The 26,457-nt window shown below is 39.3% G+C and overlaps 1 protein-coding gene across 34 annotated transcripts in view; it reads right to left on the reverse strand.

The window, feature by feature from the left end:
• The window catches only part of ABI3BP (ABI family member 3 binding protein), a 263,790-nt gene that overhangs the window by 72,523 nt on the left and 164,810 nt on the right, over positions 1-26,457 (reverse strand). For 7 of the 34 annotated variants that reach the window (XM_035274239.3, XM_035274246.3, XM_035274243.3 and 4 more), the window contains 21 exons: positions 26,394-26,456; positions 26,204-26,278; positions 25,131-25,178; positions 23,587-23,646; positions 22,359-22,448; positions 20,784-20,816; positions 19,375-19,458; positions 17,367-17,423; positions 16,416-16,499; positions 15,262-15,321; positions 12,728-12,787; positions 11,817-11,900; positions 10,693-10,749; positions 9,849-9,932; positions 8,652-8,711; positions 7,803-7,886; positions 6,403-6,459; positions 5,002-5,061; positions 4,253-4,327; positions 3,296-3,352; positions 1,027-1,101 (listed from right to left, as the gene is read on the reverse strand). The exons of 1 other annotated variant lie outside the window; for it this stretch is intronic. In XM_035274239.3, the coding sequence (XP_035130130.3) occupies positions 1,027-1,101; positions 3,296-3,352; positions 4,253-4,327; positions 5,002-5,061; positions 6,403-6,459; positions 7,803-7,886; positions 8,652-8,711; positions 9,849-9,932; positions 10,693-10,749; positions 11,817-11,900; positions 12,728-12,787; positions 15,262-15,321; positions 16,416-16,499; positions 17,367-17,423; positions 19,375-19,458; positions 20,784-20,816; positions 22,359-22,448; positions 23,587-23,646; positions 25,131-25,178; positions 26,204-26,278; positions 26,394-26,456 (1,407 nt within the window). The remainder of the gene's footprint in view (positions 1-1,026; positions 1,102-3,295; positions 3,353-4,252; positions 4,328-5,001; positions 5,062-6,402; positions 6,460-7,802; positions 7,887-8,651; positions 8,712-9,848; positions 9,933-10,692; positions 10,750-11,816; positions 11,901-12,727; positions 12,788-15,261; positions 15,322-16,415; positions 16,500-17,366; positions 17,424-19,374; positions 19,459-20,783; positions 20,817-22,358; positions 22,449-23,586; positions 23,647-25,130; positions 25,179-26,203; positions 26,279-26,393; position 26,457) is intronic. 26 more of the 34 variants (XM_078352229.1, XM_078352227.1, XM_035274249.3 and 23 more) reach the window with 19 other exon arrangements.

Genomic DNA, 26,457 nt, shown 5'->3' on the forward strand with positions numbered 1-26,457 from the left:
TATTTACAAAAATGCTTTGCATCCAGTAAGTGCTCAGTTAGTTAACTGTTAGGATAATAACATTATTAACACTAAGAGAAGCTCTCATAACTGAACTGAATTCACAACATTATAACTACTGTAGGTTACCATTAACAACCTACTTTGTACATTCAACGTGAGTACCAAAATGTCATTTATCTAATTAAAAGACACTCAGATGGAAATAAATTACAATCCTATGCTAGAAAAGAAATAGGATCCAATGTTTAATTTATTTATTTGAGACAGAGTCGCCCAGCACTACATGCTGGAGTGTAGTGGCATGGTCTCGGCTCACTGCAACCTCTGCCTCCCAGGTTCAAGCAATTCTCCTGCCTCAGCCTCTCAAGTAGCTGGGACTACAGGCAGGCCCTACTATGGTCGGCTAATTTTTGTATTTTTAGTAGAGACGAGGTTTCACCATGTTGGCCAGGCTAGTCTAGAACTCTTGACCTTGTGATCCACCCACCTTGACCTCCCAAAGTGTTGGGATTATAGGCATGAGCTACCATGCCCAGCCTGTTTACAAGTTTGAAGGGCAGTATGTTTTGAAGGGCTCACATTGTTTAAGAAGAAGTTTTACTATTTTTACTGAAGTGAGAAATTTCTCTTTCCTTGATGGTCACAACTGAACTAGTGCTTCTTTTAGCAAAAATTGAATTTACTGTTAAAGAGAGCCACAAACACGTAACTGTTGAAAAACATAAGAATAAAGAATAAAATTATTTCTTCTAAGTGGTTTTGTCAACCACTTAATCAGAGATGTGACTGTTTTCTAGAATGATACAGAGCAAATGCAATAAAAGGTTTTTTTATACATTCAAGTAGCAATATTAATGTATAACTAACTTAACAATATGTAATCACAAAAAGAGCACCATGCAATATTTATCGTTATTAAATGTGTATTCCCTTTTCACTTTTTTAATCTTTGGAAATAGAGAGGATTACAGTATGCCTCTTGAAGCACACAGTATACCCAGACAGATAAATCAATCTATTTACCCGGTTGACTTTGTGTCATTTCTAGGCTTGGCGATGTCACTGGTTTCAAAATAAGAGTTTGCAGTTCAGTGGGAGCTGAAAGAAGAGGGTCTAAATTGTAAAAATAATTTTAAGTGATTTCATAGATTTTAGACAGAGATAGCAATGAACTAAAAGACACAGGCCCTGAAAATCATGAGGTTATGGAGAGCCATGCAGAATGTGCCCTATTTAAAGCAGAAGTCCCCAAACTATAGCCCTTCCGAGTCTAGCCCTCTGCCTGGCTTGTGAGCCAATAATGGTTCTCACATTAAGTGTTGGGAAAAAATGAAAAGTGATATTTCATGACATGTGAAAATGGTATGCAATTCAAATAAAGTTTTATTGGAACACAGCCATATCGTGAACTAAAACGGTTCTGGACACATTTATGTATCAGCTTTGGTTGCCTTCAAGCTAAAACAGCACAATTGAGTAGTTGTAACAGAAACTGAATGGCCTACAAATTCTAAACTAGTTACTGTTTAAGTTTTCACAGAAAAAAAACCCAAAACTGCTGACTCCTGATTCAAAGTGTCCTTCTAAAAAGGCAGGAACCTATTTAGAGAATTAAGTTCTCATGGACTACTGTGTCTGAAACTCAGTTCCCACAAGAGCTAAGAGCGGCATAGCTGATTTCATGATAGCAACAGTAAGAAAATGTTGAATCTCATCTAGGAGCATTTTGTTCTATAGTTTAGTTTCACCATCTCCTTAGCCACCCTTAACAAGTGTTGACACTTGTTTTTTGTGCTGTTCCCACTCTTCCACCCTCTAATCCAAATCCTATAATTACTTCAAAGCCCAACTACTCTGTCAGCAGCCTACATTGTTCCTTGACTCGTGTAAATATTTTCTGTTTTACTACTCAATTAAACAAGCAGTTTTCATATGAGGAAACTGCGCTGTATCTAGAAAACTGTATCTAAGAAAACCTTAGGTTTTCTTCACAGTTAGTTTGTGGTTTAAGAGGTAAACTATGTCTTTTCTTTTGGGTTCTACCTCTGCTCCATATTCCACCCCACTCAACTGCTAATACGGTGCTGGGTACACAAAGAATGAGGAAATGATTATTTTCTTAAGCAAAAGTAGCAGCACCAGTGAGAAAGAGATGAATGAAATGGATTAAGAGGACTTTATAAGATCCATCCTTTGTCAGATACAGTCCTTATGTGGGGCACACCATGAATTTTGCCACTGCATAGATCTCCCTGAGCTATGGACCTAATGATGGCCCCTGTAACTGTCCAGCTGTTGACCACTGTAAGTGCCTTTTCTCTCAGAAGGCACAGAAATGGGAAGATGTTCAAGCTTATTGTCATTCCTGTGATTGAACTGTAATGGGCTAGATGGACTCCTTAAACCTTCTAAAACCTAAAGCACAGGTTTTTCTTACTTCAAATGAGAGGCTTTAGGGAGTTTAAGGTCTGAGAGATAGAATAACCCGTATTCATCCTCCTTTCTGTTTCTGGAACTACAAGATGACAATCTTGGGTCGCTATGGTGTTTGTAGGTCTGGAAATCATGGAAAGCATCGTATGTAGACCTATGTTTTTTATAACATTTTTTTTGAGTTTATTTTCTAAATTAAAAAATTACTACTTTGTTTCTGATTATCACTAAGTGTTCCTTTAGAGACCAAAATCACATATGAAGTGATTAAAGAAATAAATACTGAACATGCATAGACATTCAGAGGGATTCCTACTTAGCAGAGATTAAAAGCCATTGCTAAACTGTGGTGAAGAAGAGTGGTCAAGCTCATCAATGGCTGAGGAGCCTGGAACTTTCAGGGAAAAACTACTTTTTATGCTAATGTAACACGGACACCTTATTCCTTAAGATAGGAAGAGAATAATGAGAAGAAGACAGATTTTATAGAAACGAAGTTACTCAAAGGGAGTTCATGGTACTTAATTGTTGTTACTTTACAGATCTAAATAACAAATGGAAGAGTATTTAGATCTATAAATACTAAATACCAATCTGGACCTCATATTTATCACTGAATCATACGGTGCATTTTTAAAGAGAGTTTCCTGACAGATAGCGTCCTTCACTGGGTCCAGGGACGTCTGTGAAAAACAACAGGTAACACTTGAATTAAGACCCCTGACGATTTTTAAACGAAGTGTAGAATGGAATAACAGCAGCATCGCAGGAAGCGGAAGCAGCTCTGGCCATGACAGTGCTCAAGTGGGGTTATAAACAGCAATAAAAAGCATTTAATGAGAGTCACAAAAATCATTACCAAATGTTGTTCCTGGAGCATCAGAACTAAGAACAGGTTCAAAGCCTGTAACAGAAACTAACCAAAAGCAACAACATGAATACAAGAACGCTTAAACACATTTTTTTAAAAGAACACCCTCAAGTTTTCTTTTACTTTTTTTTTTTTTTTTTGAGACAGAGTTTCGCTCCTGTTGCCCAGGCTGGAGTGCAATGGCACGATCTCAGCTCACCGCAACCTTCACCTCCTAGGCTCAAGTGATTCTCATGCCTCAGCCTCCTGAGTAACTGGGATTACAGGCATGTGCCACCATGCCCAGAAAATGATACATATATATTTTTTAAACTTTGGAATTGACAGGAAGCATATAGTTGCTTTTGGAAGATTTGGCCACATTGGCCAGAACAATGCACCATAGAAGGAAGGCAGTTACAACCTTTGAAATCTGCTACAGTCTTGACATTATCCACGTGAGGTTTTCCTAGGTATACGGGTTTCTAACTAGTATGGATATTTGCTTTGGAAATTTGTTTAGGCAATAAATATGAAAATATATAGAGAAATATATATGAAAGTAACTCATTGCCTTTCTTGGAAGTTGAAAAAATGCCTATTTATGTAATCATGTCTATAGCAAATGGAACACGTGTTTCCATGAAGATACAGCAATAAATGCCCCTGAATATCCAAGAATACCCATGAATAACCTGCCCATCTGGCTGTAAACACCTATTTAAAGAGAGTAAGACTTCATCCAAACCAAGTCATTTAGGAGATCAGGCACACAAGTATCCCCAAGTCATGTTCTCCTGGACAGCTCTGTACGAGAAGCAGCTGCTACCCATGTCAAATAACCTGATTCCTAGAGAACATGATGACTGTTAATTCCCATCACAGGCATTTCTTTGGGACTTGACTGGGACAGCCTGCTAGGGTTCAGGCTCCTCAGCTCCTTAAACCAAGGAATCATACATTTACCCGATTTGGTCTGAGACACTTCAGGTGTAGTTTTAGGTCTGGGACGTGGACGACGTGTCCGTTGTGCTTTAGGAGCTGAAGGAAGAAACTCTGGATTACTCTAGTGCAGGTGGCTTTGGAGACAAAATTTAGGTTTTTAAAGGTATATCATATTTCCTTCAGATTTAAGTCCCATATCTTTTAAGATGAAAATATTTTCTATTTTGTTAATTTTTTTTAACCACTGAAAATTCTTAAGAGAGACAACTTACATATAAAATCAAGTCAAAAAGTGAAGAGACTCATACATCTTTAACTTTAAAAACAAACACTAGAGCCAAACTCTGGGTGATAGAGTCTTAGGCTCACACTAAACCTTTTGAGTATGCCAAAGAATCCATAATACCATAAGAACTGTTAGAGTTTAGTCAGCCTAGACAAGATATAGCCACCAGCAACTGTGTTTGAAATTTAGCTTTAGACGTGAATGCTGTTTAGACAAAAGTACATGACACAAATTCAAACAAGATTACATGGTAAACTCTGAGAATTAGGTCCATGTACAGCTTTTGAAAATAACAGATAACTAAGGATCACTAATTAGCCTTTTGAGAGGTTAATCCTCTCAAAAAGAAGCAGTATAAAGTTGAAGGACAGCAGAGGATGACAAGATTGTCCTACAAAGCTGCTGATAATGTGATTATGATCATGACAGAATGGACTTGAAGATAAGCAGTGAAAAATTCTTCAGGAACATAGAATATCATTACCTAACGTTGTTTCTGGAAGCTTGGTTCTAAAAGTGTCAGGTTCAAGGACGGCAGTACCAACTAGACAAAAATAATAAAATAAAGCAAGAGATTTAACTTGAATATTAATTTCACAAGTCAATTTTTAAGCTTCAGAACTGAGAGAAAAGTAAGACTCATTTTTTGCAGACTGGGCCAAACCATAGCTAGGTACCAATTAGTTTCATAAGACAGACTTGCAAGACAGCATTGCACTCAGCTTAGTATCACTACACGGTCAGCAAGACATTCTTCTAGATGCTTATCTGATTCCACATTAGCGAAAGACTGTTCAACAAGCTTTTTACATATTTGCATAATATATGCTTTTCTAACTGTACTGAAAAAGGCATTTATTGGCCAGGCACGGTGGCTCAAGCCTGTAATCCCAGCACTTTGGGAGGCCGAGGCAGGTGGATCCCAAGATCCAGAGATCAAGACCATCCTGGTCAACATGGTGAAACCTGTCTTTACTAAAAATACAAAAATTTAGCTGGGCGTGGTGGTGCGTGCCTGTAATCCCAGCTACTCAGGAGGCTGAGGCAGGAGAATTGCCTGAACCCAGGAGGCGGAGGTTGCGGTGAGCCGAGATCGTGCCATTGCACTCTAGCCTGGGTAACAAGAGCTAAACTCCGTCTCAAAAAAAAAAAAAAAAAAAAAAGGCATTTATCAGTCTACTTGCACTTCTGTAGAGGTTGAGATAAATGTCTCATTATCTACTGTTTAAATAACTATGAGTACCATAAAGAATTCATATGTATGAAAGCATAAAGAACACCATGTAATTAATAAGCTGTGCTTATCAAAATCTCAACGTAGTCCCTGATTCAGTAAAAGTTAAGAAACTGTTAAACCTTAATAGAGATGAATAAAGAGTCAGTCCATCCTATTATGGAAGCCTGACATTAAAACTTTCAAGACTTCGTACATTTTACAATTTGACAATTTACTAAAAACATTCCTTGAAACAAAAAATATTGTATAGATCCTAATATAATAAAAGTCATAAAAATAATATGAGCAAAGAAACATTGTGCTTCCTTCCCAACATTTGTTGAGGAATAAGCACCATAAAGGACAGCTAGAGATTCATGTTTGAAATGCAGCTTGAAATGGTTAGTGCTGTTTAAACACATGTACGTGATCACGGGACACAACACTGAACAGTTAAAAGCAGTTTGATGTCCTGATGGTGGTTCATGCACAGTTCTCTCAAATTCAACTGATAATTTGACATAGAGTCTAGGATAATTTCAAGATAAAGACTATAATGGAACGATGACAAAGGATGACAGAATGATCTCATGATGTAGAAGAGACTGACTACTGTTCCATGACAATGAGCAGGAAAAGCACTATTTGAAGGACACACATTCTCATTACCCATGGTTTTTGGAGCTTCAGTTCTGAGAGTAACAGGTTCAAGATCTGTAGCAGGAACTAATGAAAAGTAATGAAATCAACACTTGTGAAAAGTCAGTATATCTTTCCAGTGTAATATTGCTTCAATCAGTATATAGCAATTTTAAGAAATTTTCTGAAATTTGAACTTGTTATTTGAACATGTGACCATCTTATAGCCAGATAAACAATTTTTTTAAGAGGCACTTAGTGACAGCATACACAATCTGGCACACATCTCAATAAAGTCCACATAATATTCTCCTAGGTGTCTGAGCGTCTAATTCCAACTATTGTAGAAGACTGCCCTAGCAGCTTGTTCAGACATCTTACCAAATATATACTTACCTAACTGTCCTAGTAACTGTTGGCATTTTTGCAGAAGCTTTATTTTTTAATTATTGTACTTTAGCTTCTGGGGTAATAGTGTGCTGAAATGAGCAGGCATACAATCAATAGCCTGTTTGAGAGGAGACATAGCAAAGAACAAAGCAACGGGAATCATAGGCTGAGATTTCATGTGCCCTCAACAAATCGGGAAAAGGGATAAACACACAGAGCAGCTCCCCAGTCACAAAAATGCAGGACTAGACGCGTTTTCTAGATGGGTGATGCTACTTGGGTCAGATGCAAATTCCGAGTCATATCTTCAAGGCCTTTCTTCAAGTGCTCTTATAAACCCTTCCAAATGCAGCTGTCATCTCCACTCAGAAGCAGAATCCTGCGTGTTTCATGAAACCTGTGCCCTCTGACTTGCCTCTACCCCTCCTTTCTTTCTGACTCTTCATTTCTAAGATTTTAAGACCCAACTTCTTTCCAATCATTTATTCCTGTTCCTGTTCTTCATAACATTTTCTTTGTCTAAGCTTGTAGATGTGTATAGCACCCTCAAAACAAGTTCAGTTTGTACAGACACACTCCCTTGCGTCAATCTTTGCATGTTTCACACTGGGTCAGGTGTCAACCTCGACTATACTACAGGGTAAGACATTAAAAACAAACTTCCTCCTCCCGTGATATCCTCACCATTGTTGATGCGGCTGGGGGAAGATACAGGCACTAAAATTTTTTCCTAGAAATAAAAATGCCTGGTTCTAATGAAGGCATTTTGTCTTTATGAGGACAAATGAAATAGGAACTAGTAAATAAGATACACAGTAGGAGACAGACCTGTATGCAGAAAGCGCAAGGAATTCACCTGCCACACAGGTCTATCCCAACTATGTTCTCCTTTGCTAACTCAACAGGGGGAGCAGCAGCAGATCATTCTGTGCCATCACCCATGTAGGGCTCACACAGGATGTCAGTTCCATCACTGGCATCAGTTATAGATTCCCAAGAGCTGCTAGGATGAGCTACTTTAATCAGAAACCCAAATTTACCCGGTTTGGTTTGAGGAACCTCCAGACTTGGTGTGGTTTTAGGTTTGGGACGTGGACGACGAGTTCGTTGTGATGTTTTAGGAGCTGGAGAAAGAAAACCTTCCATTACTATGGAGTCCGTAGTTCCGAAGCCATGAGTAGCATGACATATGGTCTGAGATTTCTTAACACTTACTAGATTTTCTCATATTTCAAGAAATTTGTCTTATTAACTTTTTATTAGTAACAGTCACTATTATAAGAGTATGTCTCCTTTTACAATTGAAGAAAGTTTATTGGAAGGAAATGTCATATCTAAAATGAAATTGCTAATTTAAGAGGTGAAGAATAGTCAATAAGACTCTTCAAACAAAAGTTAAGAGTTACTGCTAAAATACAGTAGTGGTGGTCAGTTATAAGTTCTTTGACAGTCACAGAAAAAAGACCACATAATTAATGAAACTGTCAATCAGAGAATATTACAGAGATGGCAGAAACAAATAAATTGAACTTCAGATTCATCAAGAAACTCTGGTATTCTGATAATGTTAGAATCAAGAAAAATGCATCTTAAAGTCACCTTTAACAAAAAATTGGTTAAAAACACACTGGATGACAAAATAATTTCAGATGGTTACATACTCAGAAGATAGCCTGAGTTAGGGTTATGCATAGCTCTCTTAAAAACAAAGTACGATTTGTTTTAAGAGTCAGAGTTTGCAATACTTTCGGGATGAAGAATGATGAAATGACAACAGAAAATGACGATGTAGTCTTAAAAAGCAGAAGAATCTGTGGCTCTGATGGTGGAATGGGTTTGACAATGAGAAGGAAGAACACTTAATGAGGACAGAATGTGTTATTGATTACCTTGTGTTGTTACCCAGGTCTCAGTTCTGAGTGTCACAGGTTTGAGCTCTGCAGTAGGAACTGACCAAAAGCATTAAAATTAACCAAGTGATCGTTTTAAATGAACATAAACTCAAAGTTTTCTTCAAAAATGAGTCTTACTAGTATCATACAGCTTATAGAATTATATTGCAGCCTTGAAACACTGTTAAGCTAAAAAAGTAAACAGCTGATTTCATAAAATGTGGCTATACCTAAATCAGGCACCTATTTCCTTATTCCTCACTTTCTGATTATCTAATAATCCAAAGTGGACTATGTAGGTATTGCTAAGAATTCATCTTTAGAAAGAGACAGAGGCCTTAGCATGACAAATTGAATTGGATATTCCTCCATTCTAAGCAAAGAAAGAACATGGCTTCATACACAAAGAACAGCTTGCGGATGTCTACCACAGCAATCCTTACTGCTCTATCAGGGACCTAGGCATGGGTATACATGGTCCTAGTGAGATTCACAAGGGATTTGCCTGTCTTCTTGAAGTAAGACATCTTTACAACAGTGGTCCAGTTACACTGTCTCCTCTGGTTGGTCTCTACTTGAGTCTTTTCCTTCTGATTTTATTCTTCCTACCTTTCTACTCATCTATGAACCTTGGTGATTTCAAGGCTCCATTTCTTCTTACTCTGTATTTCCCTGCTCCAAATATTTGCACACCTAGCACATCTTGTCGGAAGCACTCCAAAACCAGCCTTGTATTTGCCCTGATACTGCCCCGTGCCATCCTTTATTTACAAAGCAAAGGCTTTCATTCTCAACTCTCTTACAGGTTTGAGGACCAAAGTGCATCTCTGACATCTGATGCATACCCCAAATGTGCTAATACGATTGGAGGATATCTAAGGCACTTAGTATTTGCTGACTTGAGCTAAGCATGTCTCATCTTTCTAAAGAAGTTTCATTTTTAAGAGATAAATGGAAGTTAATAAAATGCCCAGTGCCAGAGAAGACTGCACACAGGAAGCATGAGACATTCAGCTGCTCCACGGACTTCCCAGCAGTTTCTCTTACATCCACACAGCGGGGACAGCTGCTGACCATGAGTCGTGGCTTCCCTCTCATAGGGGCATACTGGTTACTCCCAACCACTGGGATTACTCTTGAGACCCTGCTGGCTTAGGCTTCAGGGACTCTTTAAACCAGGAACACATGGTTTACCTGGTTTGGATTCAGGTGCTTCAGGACGTGGTGTGGTTTTTGTTCTGAGACGTGGACGACGTGTCCGTTGTGATGTTTTGGAAGCTGAAGGAAGAAGTTTTTGGGTTACTACAAAACTACATGATCTGTGATTCTGGAAGGTGTGCAAGGTAAAAACATGACTTTCCACAGCTCGATAGATTTGCCTTTTGAGATGTTTGTCACATACACTCCTCCTTATATTTCTTTTATCACAGAAAGCTCCTTAAGACAAAAATCACTTTTTAATTCAAGAAATAAAGATTAGAAATTTGAATGGAAATCTCATAGGGTAGCCTTCCCAGGCACCAAAAAACTTAAGTACTATTGCCAAATTTTAATAGATAATGAAGGACAGTTGTACTAAATCTGAGATTTACAACTTAATCTTTCAATTTTTAGCACATATTCTTAGAACTTTTAAAATCAGAACATATTATGACCTTATTAGAGACAAAATAATACATTTCTATGCAAATAGAAAAAAGATTAGAAATTTAGATGCACAATGAGTCTCTTGGCTCTATGAGAGTTGATAGCTTTATCTGTTCAGGTAGGAGTTAGAGACCCACTGATATGTTTGAAATATGGCTTTATCACAAACACTGCTTACAGGTCATATGGCAAATAAAATGTCCTCAAGTAGATTCATGCATGACTGCTTCTCTTAAAAACAACAGTTAATTCAAGAGTCTTCGTACTTTCAAGAAGAATATAATTGAATGGCCATCAAGAATGACAGTGTTGTCACATGACACAAATTGAAACTCTACGTATGTCAATAAGCAAAAGAAAGCTTGTCGAAAACACAGTATATCAACGTTACCTAATGTTGTTGGGGCCTCAGGTCTAAGAGTGACAGGTTCTAGGACAGTGGCAGGAACTGACCAAAACGACATGTAAATCAAAGAGATTTTTAAACATATGAGAAGTTAGAACACTCACATGCAAACACACTTTACTAGTCTGTGAATTCTTCCAGAGAAACAAAGAAAAAAAATTACTTCTTTAACTGAAGGGAAGAGTGTGTGTGTTCATTGATGATAGGCCAAACCATAGGCATGATGAGTTTCAGGCTTAGCTTTTGAGCTATCTTGACTAGCTTAAAGAAATCAACATGAAATTCTATCAGGTTTTTAACTAATTAATTCTGAACAGCATGATCACTCAGTTTGTAATAATCAGTAGAGCATCTGTCTGCCCTCAGCCCAGAATAAGTGGAAATCAAAGACTTTTAATGTCTCTGTATCAAATCTAAGCTTCTGAATTAGGTCCTCAAAAATCCTGCTTCATCTGGCTTGAAGTACCCTTCCAAATGCACCATCATCGACAGTCACATATGACCATCTAGAAGGAGTCCATCAAGACTGGACTGCCTTTCTAGCTGACCCAACACATGTGGTCCTTCTGCCCTAGTTTATTCTTCCCTCCAGTTCTCCAAATCCTCAGCAGGCCCAAGGTCCAAGTCCAGCCCACCTCGATCTTTTCCTCTGAGATAAAACATAAAGATCATCACTTCATGTTTATGTTAGCCAAACACATCTTCAACTCCACTCTTTCTGCAGTAAAATAACTCTCCTACAGCTGGCATATCACCTATGCTTGCCAATGTCCAGTGTGGAAACGGGAATATGCAAGACATTTACAATTATGTTTACCTGAACTGAATGTTGGCTCTGCTAAAGAAGCTCTACCTTTAAGATGTGAATGGGATTTGACAGTAAGAAATACACTATGTAGTTTCAAAGAGGAGTCTCACATAGAAATAATAAGATATGCTGGTACCAGTTGGGTCTCACCCACACATTATTCTCCTTGAAAGCTGAGCAGAGGAGATGGTACTGATGGTGCCTCATGCCCTTGTGCTCAGGGAGAATAAGAGCTGTTGCTGCTCAGCAGTGCACTGCCTCGGTCCCCACTGCAGCAGCTTGGGAGGGATCGCGCATTTACCGGGTTTGGTCTCAGGTGCCTGAGGGCTCGGTGTAGTTTTAATTCTGGGACGTGGAGGCCGGGTCCTTTTTGATGTTTTGGTAGCTGAAGGAAGAAAAAGCCTTGTGTTACTCTAGGTCTTACGATTCGGGACACTGAGAAAAGGCTTTTCCAAGACTTGTCAGATGTCCTATAGTTCCAGGAACTTTAGTTGTTTTTAGTTTTACTTTTTCATTCCTTTTATAACGATGTGTCCTTTTATTATTTATGGTACTTTTCAGGAAAATTCATGTATACAGTAGGATTGCTCACCCAAGGAATGAAGATTAGCACTTGTATTGAGAAATTTACAGAACTTCCTTGCTGAGGAAAAAATGATAGAGCCAGAGTACTCAACGGGAGGGGATAGGAAGTTAGGGTCACATTGAGGCTTATAATTTTTCAGACTTCAGTAATTCCCTAATTGTCAAATTAGTAATAAAAATATCATTACTTGAAGCACCAATAAAGAAAGAAACATACTGGGCAATTTTTTTTTAATCTAGAAACTCAGATGTGCAAAGGAGAGTAGGAGTAGCTGTCACTGTTGATCAGCTTAGATATGAAATAGATCCCAATTTGTTTTAAACTCAGTGTTAACACAGAACTCTGTTAGATGATGCGTGAGAAGACATGACAATTTCCAATGTGCCACACGGCAGGTAAATGTTTTGGGTTAAGCTCATGCCCGGCTCTCATAAAAACAATAGGAAACTTGTTTTTAGGAGGCTTCAGGATTCTTCAGATGATAGAAATAGTTGAATGGTCACAGGCAGTGATATTTGCTATTTCGCAGGGGAAAACACGCCATGTTATAGGTATGACACTGAAAGGACCGTACGATGAGCAGCAAAAGCACTTGGCAAACAGCCAGGTAATGGCAGCGTCGTTACCTAAGGTTGTTGCAGGGGTCTCGGTTCTAAAAGTAACAGGCTCGAGGTCTGTCACAGGAACTGAAGTAATAAGATAAACAAGAGAGACTGTAAAAAACGCGTGGGAGCTGTAGTATTCACATCAAAGTGTATCATCGTGCTTGCCTAACATGGCCTCTAGGATAATTAAACATCTCTGGATGAAGGGCGTTAGGACTGAATTATAGTTCCACCCCTCCCCCAACACACCAAATTCATATTCAAAGCCCTAATCCTCAGAGTAAGACCTTTAAAAAGATAAGGTTAATGAGGTTATAAGGGTGGGATTCCACTTCAACAGAACTCATGGACTTATATGAAAGAAGAGACATGAGCTGCACACATACAGAAAGGGACATGTGAGAATATGGCAAGAAGGCGGCCATCTGCAAGACAAGGAAAGAGGCCTCGAGAGAAAGCACACTTGGAGATGCATCGATCTCCCACCTGACTGACACTGCTTTGTAATGGCCCTTTTTCAAATGGAAATTTTCCTTCGTCTACACTTGGCCAAACTATAGCAATTATGCCATCTCATGAGACGGTCATCACCTTTGGTCTCTGTAATTCAGCACCACGAGGCAAACAATTCCTCTAGTTACGGTGTTTATCTGAATATAATATGGAAGACTTTAGGATGTTTTAAGGCATTTTCTTAGTACGTTTCTAATAATTCTCAAGAAGCACGTGAAAAACTGGTTTGCACTTCAGTGGATGCTGAATAAAGAGAGGATGTACTATACATGTTTATCAAATTATGGTTGCAGAGAAAATGATGAAATATCTAAATGGTCAGCACACAAATCACTAAAAAGGATGGGTGATCTTGGGGGGAGCTCCATTTTGGAAAGAACTTTTCACTTCTGTGCAAACAAAAGCACTCAGGAGGACTGGATAAGGGTGGCCATTCAGTCCGTGGCATCCAGTAAATCACTGTCCATGCTTAGCAGAGGGGAAACATGATCTTGTGTGGAAAAAAGATTTTTGATGCTCATGAGAACAATGTCAGACTCAATGAGTAAGACATTCAAGCCCTCCTTCCACTTTCCACAGTGTCATCCAAATGCAGAATTACCAACAAAAATGTTTTGGCTGACCCTAGAAGCAGGATCTCTGCCTCCTCCCGTCGCCTCTACATAGATTGAACTTTTCCATCTTTGTTCATTCTTGCCTTCCTATGTGTGCAAATTGTGACTTCAAGGCCCAAACTCTTTCCTGGCTCTGCTGAAACCCAATTTCACTTTTTACCTTAAGACCCTATAATAAGTCTAACACTTAACATTCATATTCCCAAGAAAAATCTTTAATTTGCAAAAACACCCAGGCTTATTCTCCCTCTCTAGGCTTTTCATGTGGGAAACGTTTCTGTGTTCAACTAGCCTGCGGACTGTGAGGTAAAACATGTCTCCTACTACCCAAAGGGTACCCTGCAGATCGCTTCTAAACTGATTCCTTGTCAACCATGAGGGGGTAACAGCCCTCTGGACTCCCTCACTAAGGGGTATGTGAGTTTATTATTTCTATCAATGACAGGCCCCCAGGCTCCTTAAACCAAAGACCCTATATCTATCTGGTACAGTGTCAAGAGCAGCCAGACATGGAGTGGTATTAAGATTGTGCTGTGAACGGTGTGTTCACTGGGAGGTTTTGGAGGTAGAAAAAGGTAATCCTTAGTTATTTTAAATCTTATGCTTCTGCACATTATAGGCTTAAAAAAATCTTCGTTGGCTTTCCTAAAGCTTGGTAGACTTTCCCGAGCTTCAGGAACTATCTCTTTCTAACGTAAAAATTTTGCTCCTACTTTAATCTTCTTCTGTTATTTAAGATACTTCAGTAACAAACTTGCAAATGTGCAAATTTGACAGATTAAGTTATTAATTCAGATATTTAGGATTAATATGTTTATCACATTCTCCTAGAGTGCCCTGTCTGGATTTAAAAGGTTATAAACCATCCACATTATGATGGAGACTATGGAGAATTGGATATATACTATGGATGGGGTTTATTATTTAAACCTACTAGCCTTGATCACATTATCTGCTAGATAATTCACTAAAAATATTCCTCATACATTAACAAAATGACACAAATAACAGGCAGATTACAAAGGTAGATGTTTGGGAATGGTTGTATATAAGATTTTAAAAAACCACAAAAATATAAACCAAAAACAAGGAAAAACATAAAAAGGGAGATGTGTAAGGGATGTATGAAGAAACTTCTGTATTACAGCCTGGTTAGCACAGATTAGATGAGACCCTCCCGAGAATATATGAAATTTCCCTTAATAGAGAACTCTGATTAAAATGATATAAAAACAATTTTAAGTTACAGAGCAGGAAAAGATCTCAAACTAGATTCATACATAGCTCTCTTATGAGCAAGAGGCAACTTGTTTTATGTACCTTCAGCCATCATAAAACAAAAAAAGGTAATTGAATGGCAATATACAGTGGAATAAGCTTGATACTGAGCAGAAAAAGCACTTGCTCAAGATCAGAAAGTGGCATTACCGAATGTTGTCCCTGGAGCCTCTTTTATAGGAGAAACTGGTTCAAAGATTGTAGCAGGAACTGGCCAAAAATAACAAAGACGACATCAACAAAACATTAAAAGTTTATAAAAACTCAGAACATTGAAAAAGAATTTACCAGGTCATGATATATCTGCCCAGAGCACAAAGCAAACACAATTAGCCCCCTGAGCTGAAAGAAAATGGCACCTCTGTCCTTGGTACCAATTCATCTCTTAGGAGGAATGGTCATTCACTTTGTTTTCAGATAATTCAGATAACAGTCCATGTGGAGTACCCCGGGAGTTTCTCTCATTCTTTGGTGATCTGAACCTAACTAATAGAGCACAATAGTCCATACACATTTTGCTGAAAACTCATCTTTGGAACGAAACCAGGAGCTTTGTCCAACTTGAGTACTTCAGAGAGAAAGAGGGCTAGCGCTCAGTCTGTGATATATAGCTGGGCAACACCCAGAGAAAGCCTGACTGTACAGGGATGCAGAAGATTCCTGCATAAAATCCAAACTCCTTAGGCCAGCATTCAAGATCCCTTCTCACTTAGGTGCAGACACCTCAAAGAAATGTTCTGATCAACACCTGCAAGCCGGACAACCTCCAGCGTTCAGAGAAACTGCCTCTTCAGACTGGAATCCATACATCCCCTGAACTCCGTTACTCTTCCCCCAGAATAATTTTCCCCTGAGAATGATTTTTCTGTTTTTAAGTGGTTGGAAAACAAAGAAGAAAGTACTACAGGGACTATATGGCTGAGAAAGCCTAGAAAATTTACTATCTGGCTCTGTCTAGAAAACATTTACCAACTCCTGCCTTAGATCCTTATTTGTGACTTAAATGACTCTTACAGTTACCGAGAAATAATCTCCCACTTGCATGAACATGTGCTCATTCTCTAGCTATTTCAGTTCATCATACATTCAACACTGAAGGGATGAAGAGAACTGAGTGAGAAGGAAATTAAATAGATGTTGAGAGCGAAGCATAGGAATTTGGCTACTGCATCATCTCCCCAGCCCTGTTCCTCACTGCCTGGTCTGACGTGGGATCAGCTGCCGACCCTGCTTTGCTACGTCATTTTCTTTGGGTCCCACTGGGGTGGCTCCTAGGATTCCTCAAGTATGACCTACATATTTACCCAGATCGGTCTGAAGCTCTTCGGGGCTCAGTGTGGTTTTAGGTTTGGGATGTGGAGGGTGAGTTCGTTGAGGCACTTTGGAAGCTGAGGGAAGAGAACTTCAGGTTAATACAGCATATTTGGTTCCAGAAGCTGTGGATAAGATTATACTTGTTATAATTTCTTGAGTTCCAGGAAATTTTTCTTTTGGGTTTGAAATATTTGCCCCTGTTTCAATACGGTGTCTCTTTTTATCATGTAGTTATTTTCTGAAGAACAAAAATCACATAAAAACATGAGTTTATCTATTGATGATATTTCAAGGAGCTTCTCACAGGGATTCCTGAATGAAAAACAAGTTCTAAAACCTTGCTGAATTATGGCAGGGATGAGGGTAGGTATAAGGTAATTTTACATTAGTGATGGTGCTTATAAATTTGCCAACCTTGGGCATATTTTACTCCTTACTTGGGAAACAAGAACACATATTTTACTCTTTACTGAAACAAGAACACATCATTACCCCCAAATGGCAAAACAAAAAAAACAAAATCATGCGTAGTAAAAATGTAGAAATTTAGATCTGCAAAAGAACTGTCACACCGTCCTAATAGTTGTGCCAATTTACTCAGCCTAGATCAGGGACAGACACCTTCCCCCCACCCCCCCATCCTCCAGTGACTAAATGTGAAACTCAGTAACAAAGAATGTGGTTAAAATGTTATGTGGGAGCAAGATGTGGGGAATTCAAAGTCATTACGTTGCAGCTATATAAACTGACCCTAAGTTCATGCTTGGCTCTCTTACCAACAGGAAATTGTTTTAATACTCTTATATCTATTAAGAAGTAATTAAATGATAGAGGATGACACAGAAGCCTTGTGAAGTGAGAGAAGCTGTGGTTATGATGGTGATGAATGGGTTGGAAATAAGCAGGAGAGGCAGATGCTGATGGACATAACGTGCCATTACCTACTGTTGTGCCTGGAGCCTCAGTTCTAAGAACCGGTTCAAGGGTTGTGGCAGGAACTGATCAAAAGTAATAAAAGAAACCAAAGTGATTTTGTGAATGCACAAAATGTCAGAACATTCATCTTACCACTAAACACATTTCCAAGGCTGCAAAAGTAATTCTTAATGTTGCAACTCAAAAGAAAGTGGCTGCATTTCTTTTCCTTTGAATATTTCTCTAAACCTTCATCAGGTACTCATTTGACTCAGAAGATGGTCAGCAATAGCCTTTGGACTTGGCTGAGCATCTCACTGAGGTCAACAGTAAGATCTTGTTGGTTAACCATCTGATTCTAATGAACACTAGAAAATCTGGCTAGTCACTTTCTTAGAAAAAGATATGGTAAAGACTTAGAACTTTTGTGGAAGTCAAAAAACAAAACACAAGGCAATAGAGCACTTATTATAAGCAGTAGTCAATGATGATGGCTAGAACAAACATTTACGTTTGAAAGTAAACACAGTGTAGCAGACAGCCCCTATGGCGATCCCAGGTGATTTCTGCCTCTGGTGTCAACACCTTTGTGTTATGTCTTCCCCTTGAATGTGTGATGGATCTCTGACATCTTTCTAACCAATAAAATCAGGCAAAGGTGATGGGTGTCACTCGTGCTGGGAGGGTGTCTGCCATGCTAGCACAAGGGAGAGAGAGACAGGTAGAGAGAGAGAGAGGGAGGGTGAGAAGGAGAGGATAGATTATATAAAGGTGTTAACCCCAGAAGCAGGGAATTATTGGTGGTGGTGATGGGGGGTGTTGCCTAGACTTCGTGTACCACACACATTAACAGCCAAAAGGAAGCTGACACTACACTCATTAAGAGACCAAGTCTTTCGTAAATGCAGCTGTACTTTAACATAAGTAGCTGAAGAACCAGCTCTCGGTTTTGGTACCATTGGGTTGGGTATCTTCGGTTCTAAGAACAGAAAAAGCATGATCCTGTGCAGAAATAGGAATTGTTGGAGCTGCTTAGATCAATTTTTTTTTTTTTTTTTTGAGACAGAGTCTTGCTCTGTCAGCAGGCGCCAGGCTGGAGTGCAATGGCACAATCTTGGCTCACTGCAACCTCCATCTCCCGGGTTCGAGCAATTCTCCCGCCTCAGCCTCCCGAGTAGCTGGGACTACAGGCACATGCCACCATGCCCAGCTAATTTTTATATTTTTAGTAGAGATGGGGTTTCATCATGTTGGCCAGGATAGTCTCGATCTCTTGATCTCGTGATCTGCCCGCCTCGGCCTCCGAAAGTGCTGGGATTATAGGCGTGAGCCACCACGCCCGGCCCTTAGATCAAATTTAAGCTCTTGAGTAGACATCCCAGTCCCCTTTAATTCATCACTGCAGAGGAGAGTATCAATGAGTTATCCTCTGTGAGTTATCCTGGTGAGCAGTTTCAACACATTTCCTGCTTATCAGCCTCTGTTTCCTCATCCCTCTACTCATCCAATTTCTATACTGGTTTCTAATTATCCTGGACATTTTCCCCCTCTAAGTATCTGCCATGCTTCTAGGAGGTAGCATTTATACTATGGAAGAAATATTTGCATAAATGTGCTGCCTCATTTGAGTTTCCCCCTGGTTATGCAAGAACAGCTTTTGTTTACAACTACAGTGCAAACTGGCTGGGAAGGAAAACACCTTCCCACTTCTGATGTATGGACTAATATCGCTTTGGGGAATTAGAAGGGACTAATAAAAGTAGTTGATTTAAATGACTGCACTGGCTCAATACTGAGCAGCTTTAAGACAGAAATGAAATAAAATAGCAAGAACAGTAAATAATCACCAACAGAGAAGATCCCTATAAAGCAAGCAAGAGGTGCTAAGCTATTCATGTTCTCCTCACTAACCAGTAGCTTCTACTCTTAAGAGATATATAGGGCATGATCCAATGTATCATATGTACACAGAACTTAACAGTCCCAATCGTGGTAGACTGGCTGGATTCTGTAAAACAGAAACTACGTATTTACCCAGTTTAGTCTGAGGTACTTCTGGACGGGGCGTGGTTTTAGGTTTGGGATGTGGACGACGGGCTCTTTTTGTTGTTGTTGGAGCTGAAGGAAGAAAATTTAGCATTAATATGGTGCCGATGGCTCCATTCACTATGAATAGGACGACACAGCCACAAGGTTTTAAATACTAGACCTACTAGCCTTTAAGCCTACTAGCCTCGATCACATTATCTGCTACATAATTCACTAAAATATTACTCATACATTAACAAAGTAACACAAATGACAGGCAGATTAAAAAGACAGATGTTTGGGAATGGTTGTACATAGAATAAAAAGACAAAAACAGAAACAAAAAGAGGAAAAAATAGAAAGGGAGCTGTACATGGGAGGTATAAAGTAACTTCTGGATTACAGCCTGGTCAGCGCAGCTCAGGTCAGACCCTCCCTTGTTAAGAGTTTGAGTCGAGAGAACTTTGTCACTTTGGCTTGAAATTTCTCCTTCAGTATCTTAATAGGTTTTCTTTGATAACTGAAAGTTCTCCAGAGACAAAAATTGTACACATAATTACATTTAAGAAACAAACATTAGAAACTACCATTAGTTTCTTAGAAGTGTCCCTAATTCAAATCACTGCTTAACCTGACACTATTCACTTGGGGAATAGTGAACTAGGCTTGGGGAAACTTTCCCCCTGGTAATTTACTAGACTAAGTATATAAAATTCATTGAAATATCAATAAAGCAAAAAATAAAAATTATATAGAACTTGAGAGACAGAAAGATGCACAAAGAAACTTCAGGATGTTATCATTTGACACTGCGTTGGTGCTCTAAATAGGGAATGTGTAGGGAGCTGTAGCTGGATCCTGGCTCTGACAGACAATGTTGTTCAGAGACTCAGACATGACACAATTTCAAGCTGGGCTATGGAGCAGAGAGCTGTCTTGAATTAAATCCTTGCATACTTCTGTTAAAAAGAAAGCTGCCGGCCGGGCGCTGTGGCTCACACCTGCAATCCCAGCACTTTGGGAGGCCGAGGTGGGTGGATCATGAGGTCAAGAGATCGAGATCATCCTGGTCAACATGGTGAAACCCCATCTCTACTAAAAATACAAAAATTAGCTGGGCATGGTGGTGCGTGCCTGTAATCCTAGCTACTCAGGAGGCTGAGGCAGGAGAATTGCCTGAACCCAGGAGGCGGAGGTTGCGGTGAGCCGAGATCACGCCATTGCACTCCAGCCTGGGTAACAAGAGCGAAACTCCACCTCAAAAAAAAAAAAAAAAGAGAAAGCGTCCTGTATTTTAAGATGAATACGGTAATGAGATGACAGCAAAAGATGGTCCCATCACCTATATGAAACCATAGCTAAATCTGACAATGAGTAAGAGAAAGCACTTGCTGAAGGACACAGAGAGTCATTACCTGAAGAAGTCCCAGGAGTAATAGGTCCAAAGTCTGTAGTGAGAAATGACCAAAAGCAATTTTAAAAAGAAATGTTAAAACATATGAGAAAAGCCATCATTCTCCCAAGAAGGGAACTTTACCATTATGGCATTAGTTCCACAGCCACAAAGCAAACACTGAAGTTGTCAAGTGAGGGTACATATTTGACTTTATGAAACAGATATAACCTTAGCATCTGTAACGTGCTTAGCTACCAGTTTTTCTTATTTTTATATTATCTGATAATACAGTAGAAAATAGAAAACCCTGCTTAGAAAAATCTTAGGACATCTCATAATGTTATGTTTAAAAATTATGACAAATTAATGTGAAAGTATCATTAGTTGCACTGTAAGTTGGAAAACAAAGCCTGAGTTCATGATAGATGCAATTACTCATACGTTTAAGCAACTACAGTGATGAATGACTAAAATAGACAATGCTTTTCTTTGTTGAGGGTGCACTTTGGAAAAAGCCCAAGACCTCTGTTCAAACAAAGGCATACAAAGAGCCAGATATAGAGGGTCATTCAATCCATCAAACTTGTTAGTGCATCTCCGTTATCAGGATGGAAAAGGCCTGACCCTAGGAGAGCATGCTGGAGCCAACTGGCTCAAATCCAGTCATCAAAGTCAGGCATTGGAAGTGCTCTTTGTGGACCCATCAAAAGTAGCATGACTGTCCAACTGAAAGAACATTGCCTTTCTCACGATCAGGTGGCACTTGCAGTTCCTGTCCTTCTGATGTCACCCTCTCAGGACACATTCCTGCCTCTGTTTATGTGATTCCTGCCCAACCACCAATAAATCTACAGGCTCTACAAATTTTAAGGCCCGCAAGATGAGCTCTTGCTCTGCTTCCTGGGCTAGAGTGCGAGGGTGCGATCGTCTCTCACTGCAGTCTCAACTTCCTGGGCTCAAGTGATCCTCCCACCTCAGTCACCCAAGTAGTTGGGACTACAGGCACACATGAGCATACCTGGCTAATTTTTCTTAATTTTTTTGTAGAAATGGAGTTCTCCCTAAAGATCCACATTACACTCATCAGCCCACAGATGTTTTACTTCTCTAGGAATTAACTACGTGCCTAACAGTTGGTAAAATTTAACAAATATTTGCTTTTCCTCCCACTCCCGTGTATCTATTATGAAGACTCTCATGTAAGAGCAGCTTCTTTTAACTCAGGTAAGTCATTTGTTTTTTTTCTAAAACATTCTCCACAGATGCAAACGTTTAAAACGTGTGACGGGTTGAACTAAATATGCTCACCAGACACCTAACAGGTAAATTTTTTGCTGAGCTGAGGCTACAAAGAGAAAAATGTCACTGAGAGTTAGAGAAGCAAACAAAATACCCAGGCACCAAGGAGGTCCTCTCGGAAGCAGCATGAGGAGGTTACAGGTATCGCCAGGGCACTGTGTTGTTAGCGGCTGCTTTCCGTGACTTGGGTCTTCACCCCAAGGGTCAAATGGATTATAAGGTGGCATGTTAAACTGCCACCCCCATACCACATCCAGCAGGATGTCACAAGGACAAGGAACCACATATTATTTACCTAGTTTGGTCTGCGGTGTCTCTGGGCGTGGTGTGGTTTTATGTTTGGGACGTGGACGACGTGTTCTTGCTCGTGGTGGTGTTTTTGGAGCTAAAGAAAGGAAACTGGTTATTGAGGTCCTATGACTCCAGAAACCAATGAAACAATTACACATGACTCTAGGTTTTCTAAAGTTTTCTTAAGCCTTGAGAAATCTGTCTCTTTGGCTTGAAATTTTCTTCTGATCATCTACATGTTTTTTGCATGTACATGCAAAAAAGTACATGTTTTTGGTCTACTGACAGGTCTTTTGAGACAGATGGAATATATGTAATTTTTAAAAATAAGCTTCAGTTTTATTGTTAGTTGCTGGTATGGGATTTTCGAAGAGGGCCCAGAACCAAGGGAAGTCAGATGCAGGCACACAGACATCGGAGAGGGACCCAGGTCCACCTGCTTTTGGGAGAGTGTACTTAGAAATTACTTGGCGCAGACATACATCCCATTAAAATTATGAACGTAAGCACATCTCATTTTCTAAAATAGTTGGTAGGCAATAAAAATTCCCCGTGTATCTTAAAACACCAGAAAGTAAGATGCTCACAGAATTATAATTGATATTCATCAGGCAGACATTCCTAATTGTATCTGAAATTCAGCTTCAACATAGAACACTACTTGAGCAGAATTGCAGGCTCTGTCAAGCACTAGTAAAGTTGGATAAGATGGGAAAAATGGGTCACAGATACTGTTCACTAGCAGCTTATGGGCTTATAATCAAGTAACTTGTTTTAAGCATTTTCTTTCTTTTTGAGACGGAGTTTTGCTCTTGTTACCCAGGCTGGAGTGCAATGGCACAATCTCGGCTCACTGCAACCTCCACCTCCTGGGTTCAAGCAATTCTCCTGCCTCAGCCTCCCGAGTAGCTGGGACTACAGGCATGCGTCACCATGCCCAGCTAATTTTTGTATTTTTAGTAGAGACGGGGTTTCACCATGTTGACCAGGATGGTCTCGATCTCTTGACCTCGTGATCCGCCCGCCTCGGCCTCCCAAAGTGCTGGGATTATAGGCGTGAGCCACCGCGCCCAGGCTAAACATTTTCAATACACTCAAAATAAAGAATATGGTTCAATGACAAGAGGATGATGAGAAAACCTTATGAAAGAAAAAACCCTTGACCCAAACAGTGATGGAATAGACTAGACAATAAGCAGAAACAAACTCATGAAGACATAAAAGGTCATTACCTAATGTTGTCACTGGAGCCTCAGTTCTCACAGTTACGGGCTCAATGCCTGTGGTGGGAACTAACCGAAAGCAATACAATAAACAATGGAGATTAAGAAATACAGAAAATGATTTTGAAAATGAATCTTAACCCTTTAAAGTTTAAATGCATTTCTGAACTCTGGGAAAATAGTATTTGTTTTCCTATAACTACTGGGAATATGAACATATCATATTCATTTGAAATGAAATGAACATATCATATTCATTTATCTCACAAAATAGCCATTATCTTTTGCATCCCTATAAGGCAATGAAAGTATTTCCCTGTATTTCGCTGATTCCAATAACACAGAAAACCTGGCTGCAAGGAAATCTTAGTCATCCAAGATGTAATTTTAAAGTACTCCAAAAAATTGTTCTAAAAGCTTCTGTTGGTACTTGAAAAGTTTTCACCACCATTATTAATTTGAGTGTGGTGATTGTGAGGAGAATTAGAAAATGTTTCAAAGTGTCTCAGTCTATTTATGGAGATCCGTGAGAGGTGTGGAAAAGTCTTACACCTTTTATTTGTAATAAATGTGATATTCTTCTTGCTCTGTCTCCTTATTCATTTATTTCAAATGGCTAATCAGAAGATAATCAAGTAGAAAACATATTAAGAAAAAGTTCTAAAAGGTAATAATTCAACTTTTTGTCTAGGTAACAGGATTTCTATATTTTGAAATGGATTATACATAGATATAAAATTAATAAAGAATTGTAACTCTCCGGTATTAGCATCTCCATTTACCTTTCACTAAACCCAGAAGGCTAAATGTAACAAACATCTCATCCTCAAAATCTCTTTAAGTGTTTGTTTACAGAGAGACTGACTTTCCTTTACTGCTCAAGATGTCACAGCACAAAGTTGGCTTAAGCCACCCCTGAGAGCATCTTCAGAACTAAAGGCATATATAATAGAAGATACGGAGGAAGCCGGGACAACAGGATGACAAGATTTATAATTGATTACCTTCAAACCAAACAGGGAATCCTTATTTCGCTTGGAATTTTGCATTATAATACAAAGTTAGCAACAGAAAGATCAATTTGCATATGACTAATGTGGAACAAGAAGAAAGGTCTTTTGCAAGAAAGAAACAGTTATGTACATCATGAGCTCCTTATAAGCACAACAAGGACAAACTCCAACCAGCTTTTTCATCGCTTCCCTCCCACTCCCATAAATTGCACACATACAGAAGCAGAAGTTTCAAATACTTTTCTGGTTCCCAAGATGGATATAGACAGAGTGCCTGTGGCTCTTGTCAGCATCAAGTGCTGAGGGCAATCTGAATGTCTCCGAAGGTGATTGAAGAAAGAATAACATTTACGTGTTACAAGCTGAGCAGATGTAAGAATGCCTAATGATGTTAAAAAGGCCCCTGTTGAAACAAGTAAACAATTTTTAAAAATGCAAAAAAATGGTGAATGACAACTGTGCACACTACAGCTAATGAAGAAAGAGATGAGGGGGCAAGCTCAGAGAAACGAGGGCCAAGAAGGAAGAAAGCATCATTACCTATGGTCATCGAGGGAGCTTCAGTTTCAAATGGAACAGGCTCAGAGACTGCATCATAAAAAATAAACAGATATGAGTAATAAAAGCAAGGAAGTGTAAACTTGTGGTTGCTCACTGGTGTTTAATTCGAAGGACACAGATATTCTAAGTTAATATAAAGCGCCTTCTTGATAGGCTTATTTATTATGCGAGATGCTTCTTAGCAAATTAAAATTTTATACCGACTGGAATCTCGGGAGAAAATTTTAACTGCCAAACAGTTGGAGTCGGAGAACTGTTACATAAACATCTTCTTATGTGGTTAGAAAATTACTCAGTTAATAGTTGCAGTTTAAAATGTTGGCCGGACACAGTGGCTCATGCCTGTAATCCCAGCACTTTGGGAGGCTGAGGTGGGAGGATCACCTGAGGTCAGGAGTTTGGGACTAGCCTGCCCAACGTGGTGAAACCCTGTCTCTAGTAAAAATACAAAAATTAGCCGGGTGTAGTGACGTGTGCCTGTAGGCCCAGCTACTCAGGAGGCTCAGGCAGGAGAATCGCTTGAGCCCAGGAGGCAGAGGTGGCAGTGAGCTCAGATCACACCGCTGCACTCCAGCCTGCGTGACAGAGTGAGGCTTCTTCTCTAAATAAATAAACAGAATAAAATAAAATGTCCACAGAGTATTTTCGAGGAAGCCAATCCCTGACTAGCAAGGCTTCTTCTCAGCTGTGCCTATAAATGAATAGCAATGTCAGCCTTCTACGTGTACTAATAGTGGTTACTAAAATCACTTTCAAAAATGTTTCACACACAGAAGACTCAGGCTTCTATTCATTACAAATTCAGAAAATAGTCCCAAGAATGCTTTAAAAAATGGAATGCCAGTAAATCAGGTATAAAATTTACTAATTTTCTACATATTGACTTGTTCATTTAGTACTTAAAACATCAGTGTGGCTGCTTGGAAAAGATAATGAACAAAATTATGGTATTTGGGTTTCTATGATTTATATGATATGACAGATTGTAAACATTTTCAGCAATGCTTCCAGAGAAAATCCTGTTAAGCTAAAGCACTGGAAATTATGTTTACCGGATTTAGTTGGTGGCATGTCTGGTTCTGCTGTGGTCTGGGGTTTAGGAAGTAATTGTTTTGGTGGTTTTGAACCTGAAGAAAATTAGTGCCATAATTAGTGTTACAGCCGAGCTGTGAATGTGAAGATTAATGTTACTTACACATTGTTTTCTCATTTATAGATCAAGGCATTGAAAGTAGCGATTACCAGGCTGAATTTGAGGTGCATCTGGTCCGTGTGTGGTTTTAGGACTCTCGGATGGTTTTGAGGC

Source organism: Callithrix jacchus, chromosome 15, assembly GCF_049354715.1.
Source record: "Callithrix jacchus isolate 240 chromosome 15, calJac240_pri, whole genome shotgun sequence".
NCBI classification, from domain to species: Eukaryota; Metazoa; Chordata; class Mammalia; order Primates; family Cebidae; genus Callithrix; species Callithrix jacchus.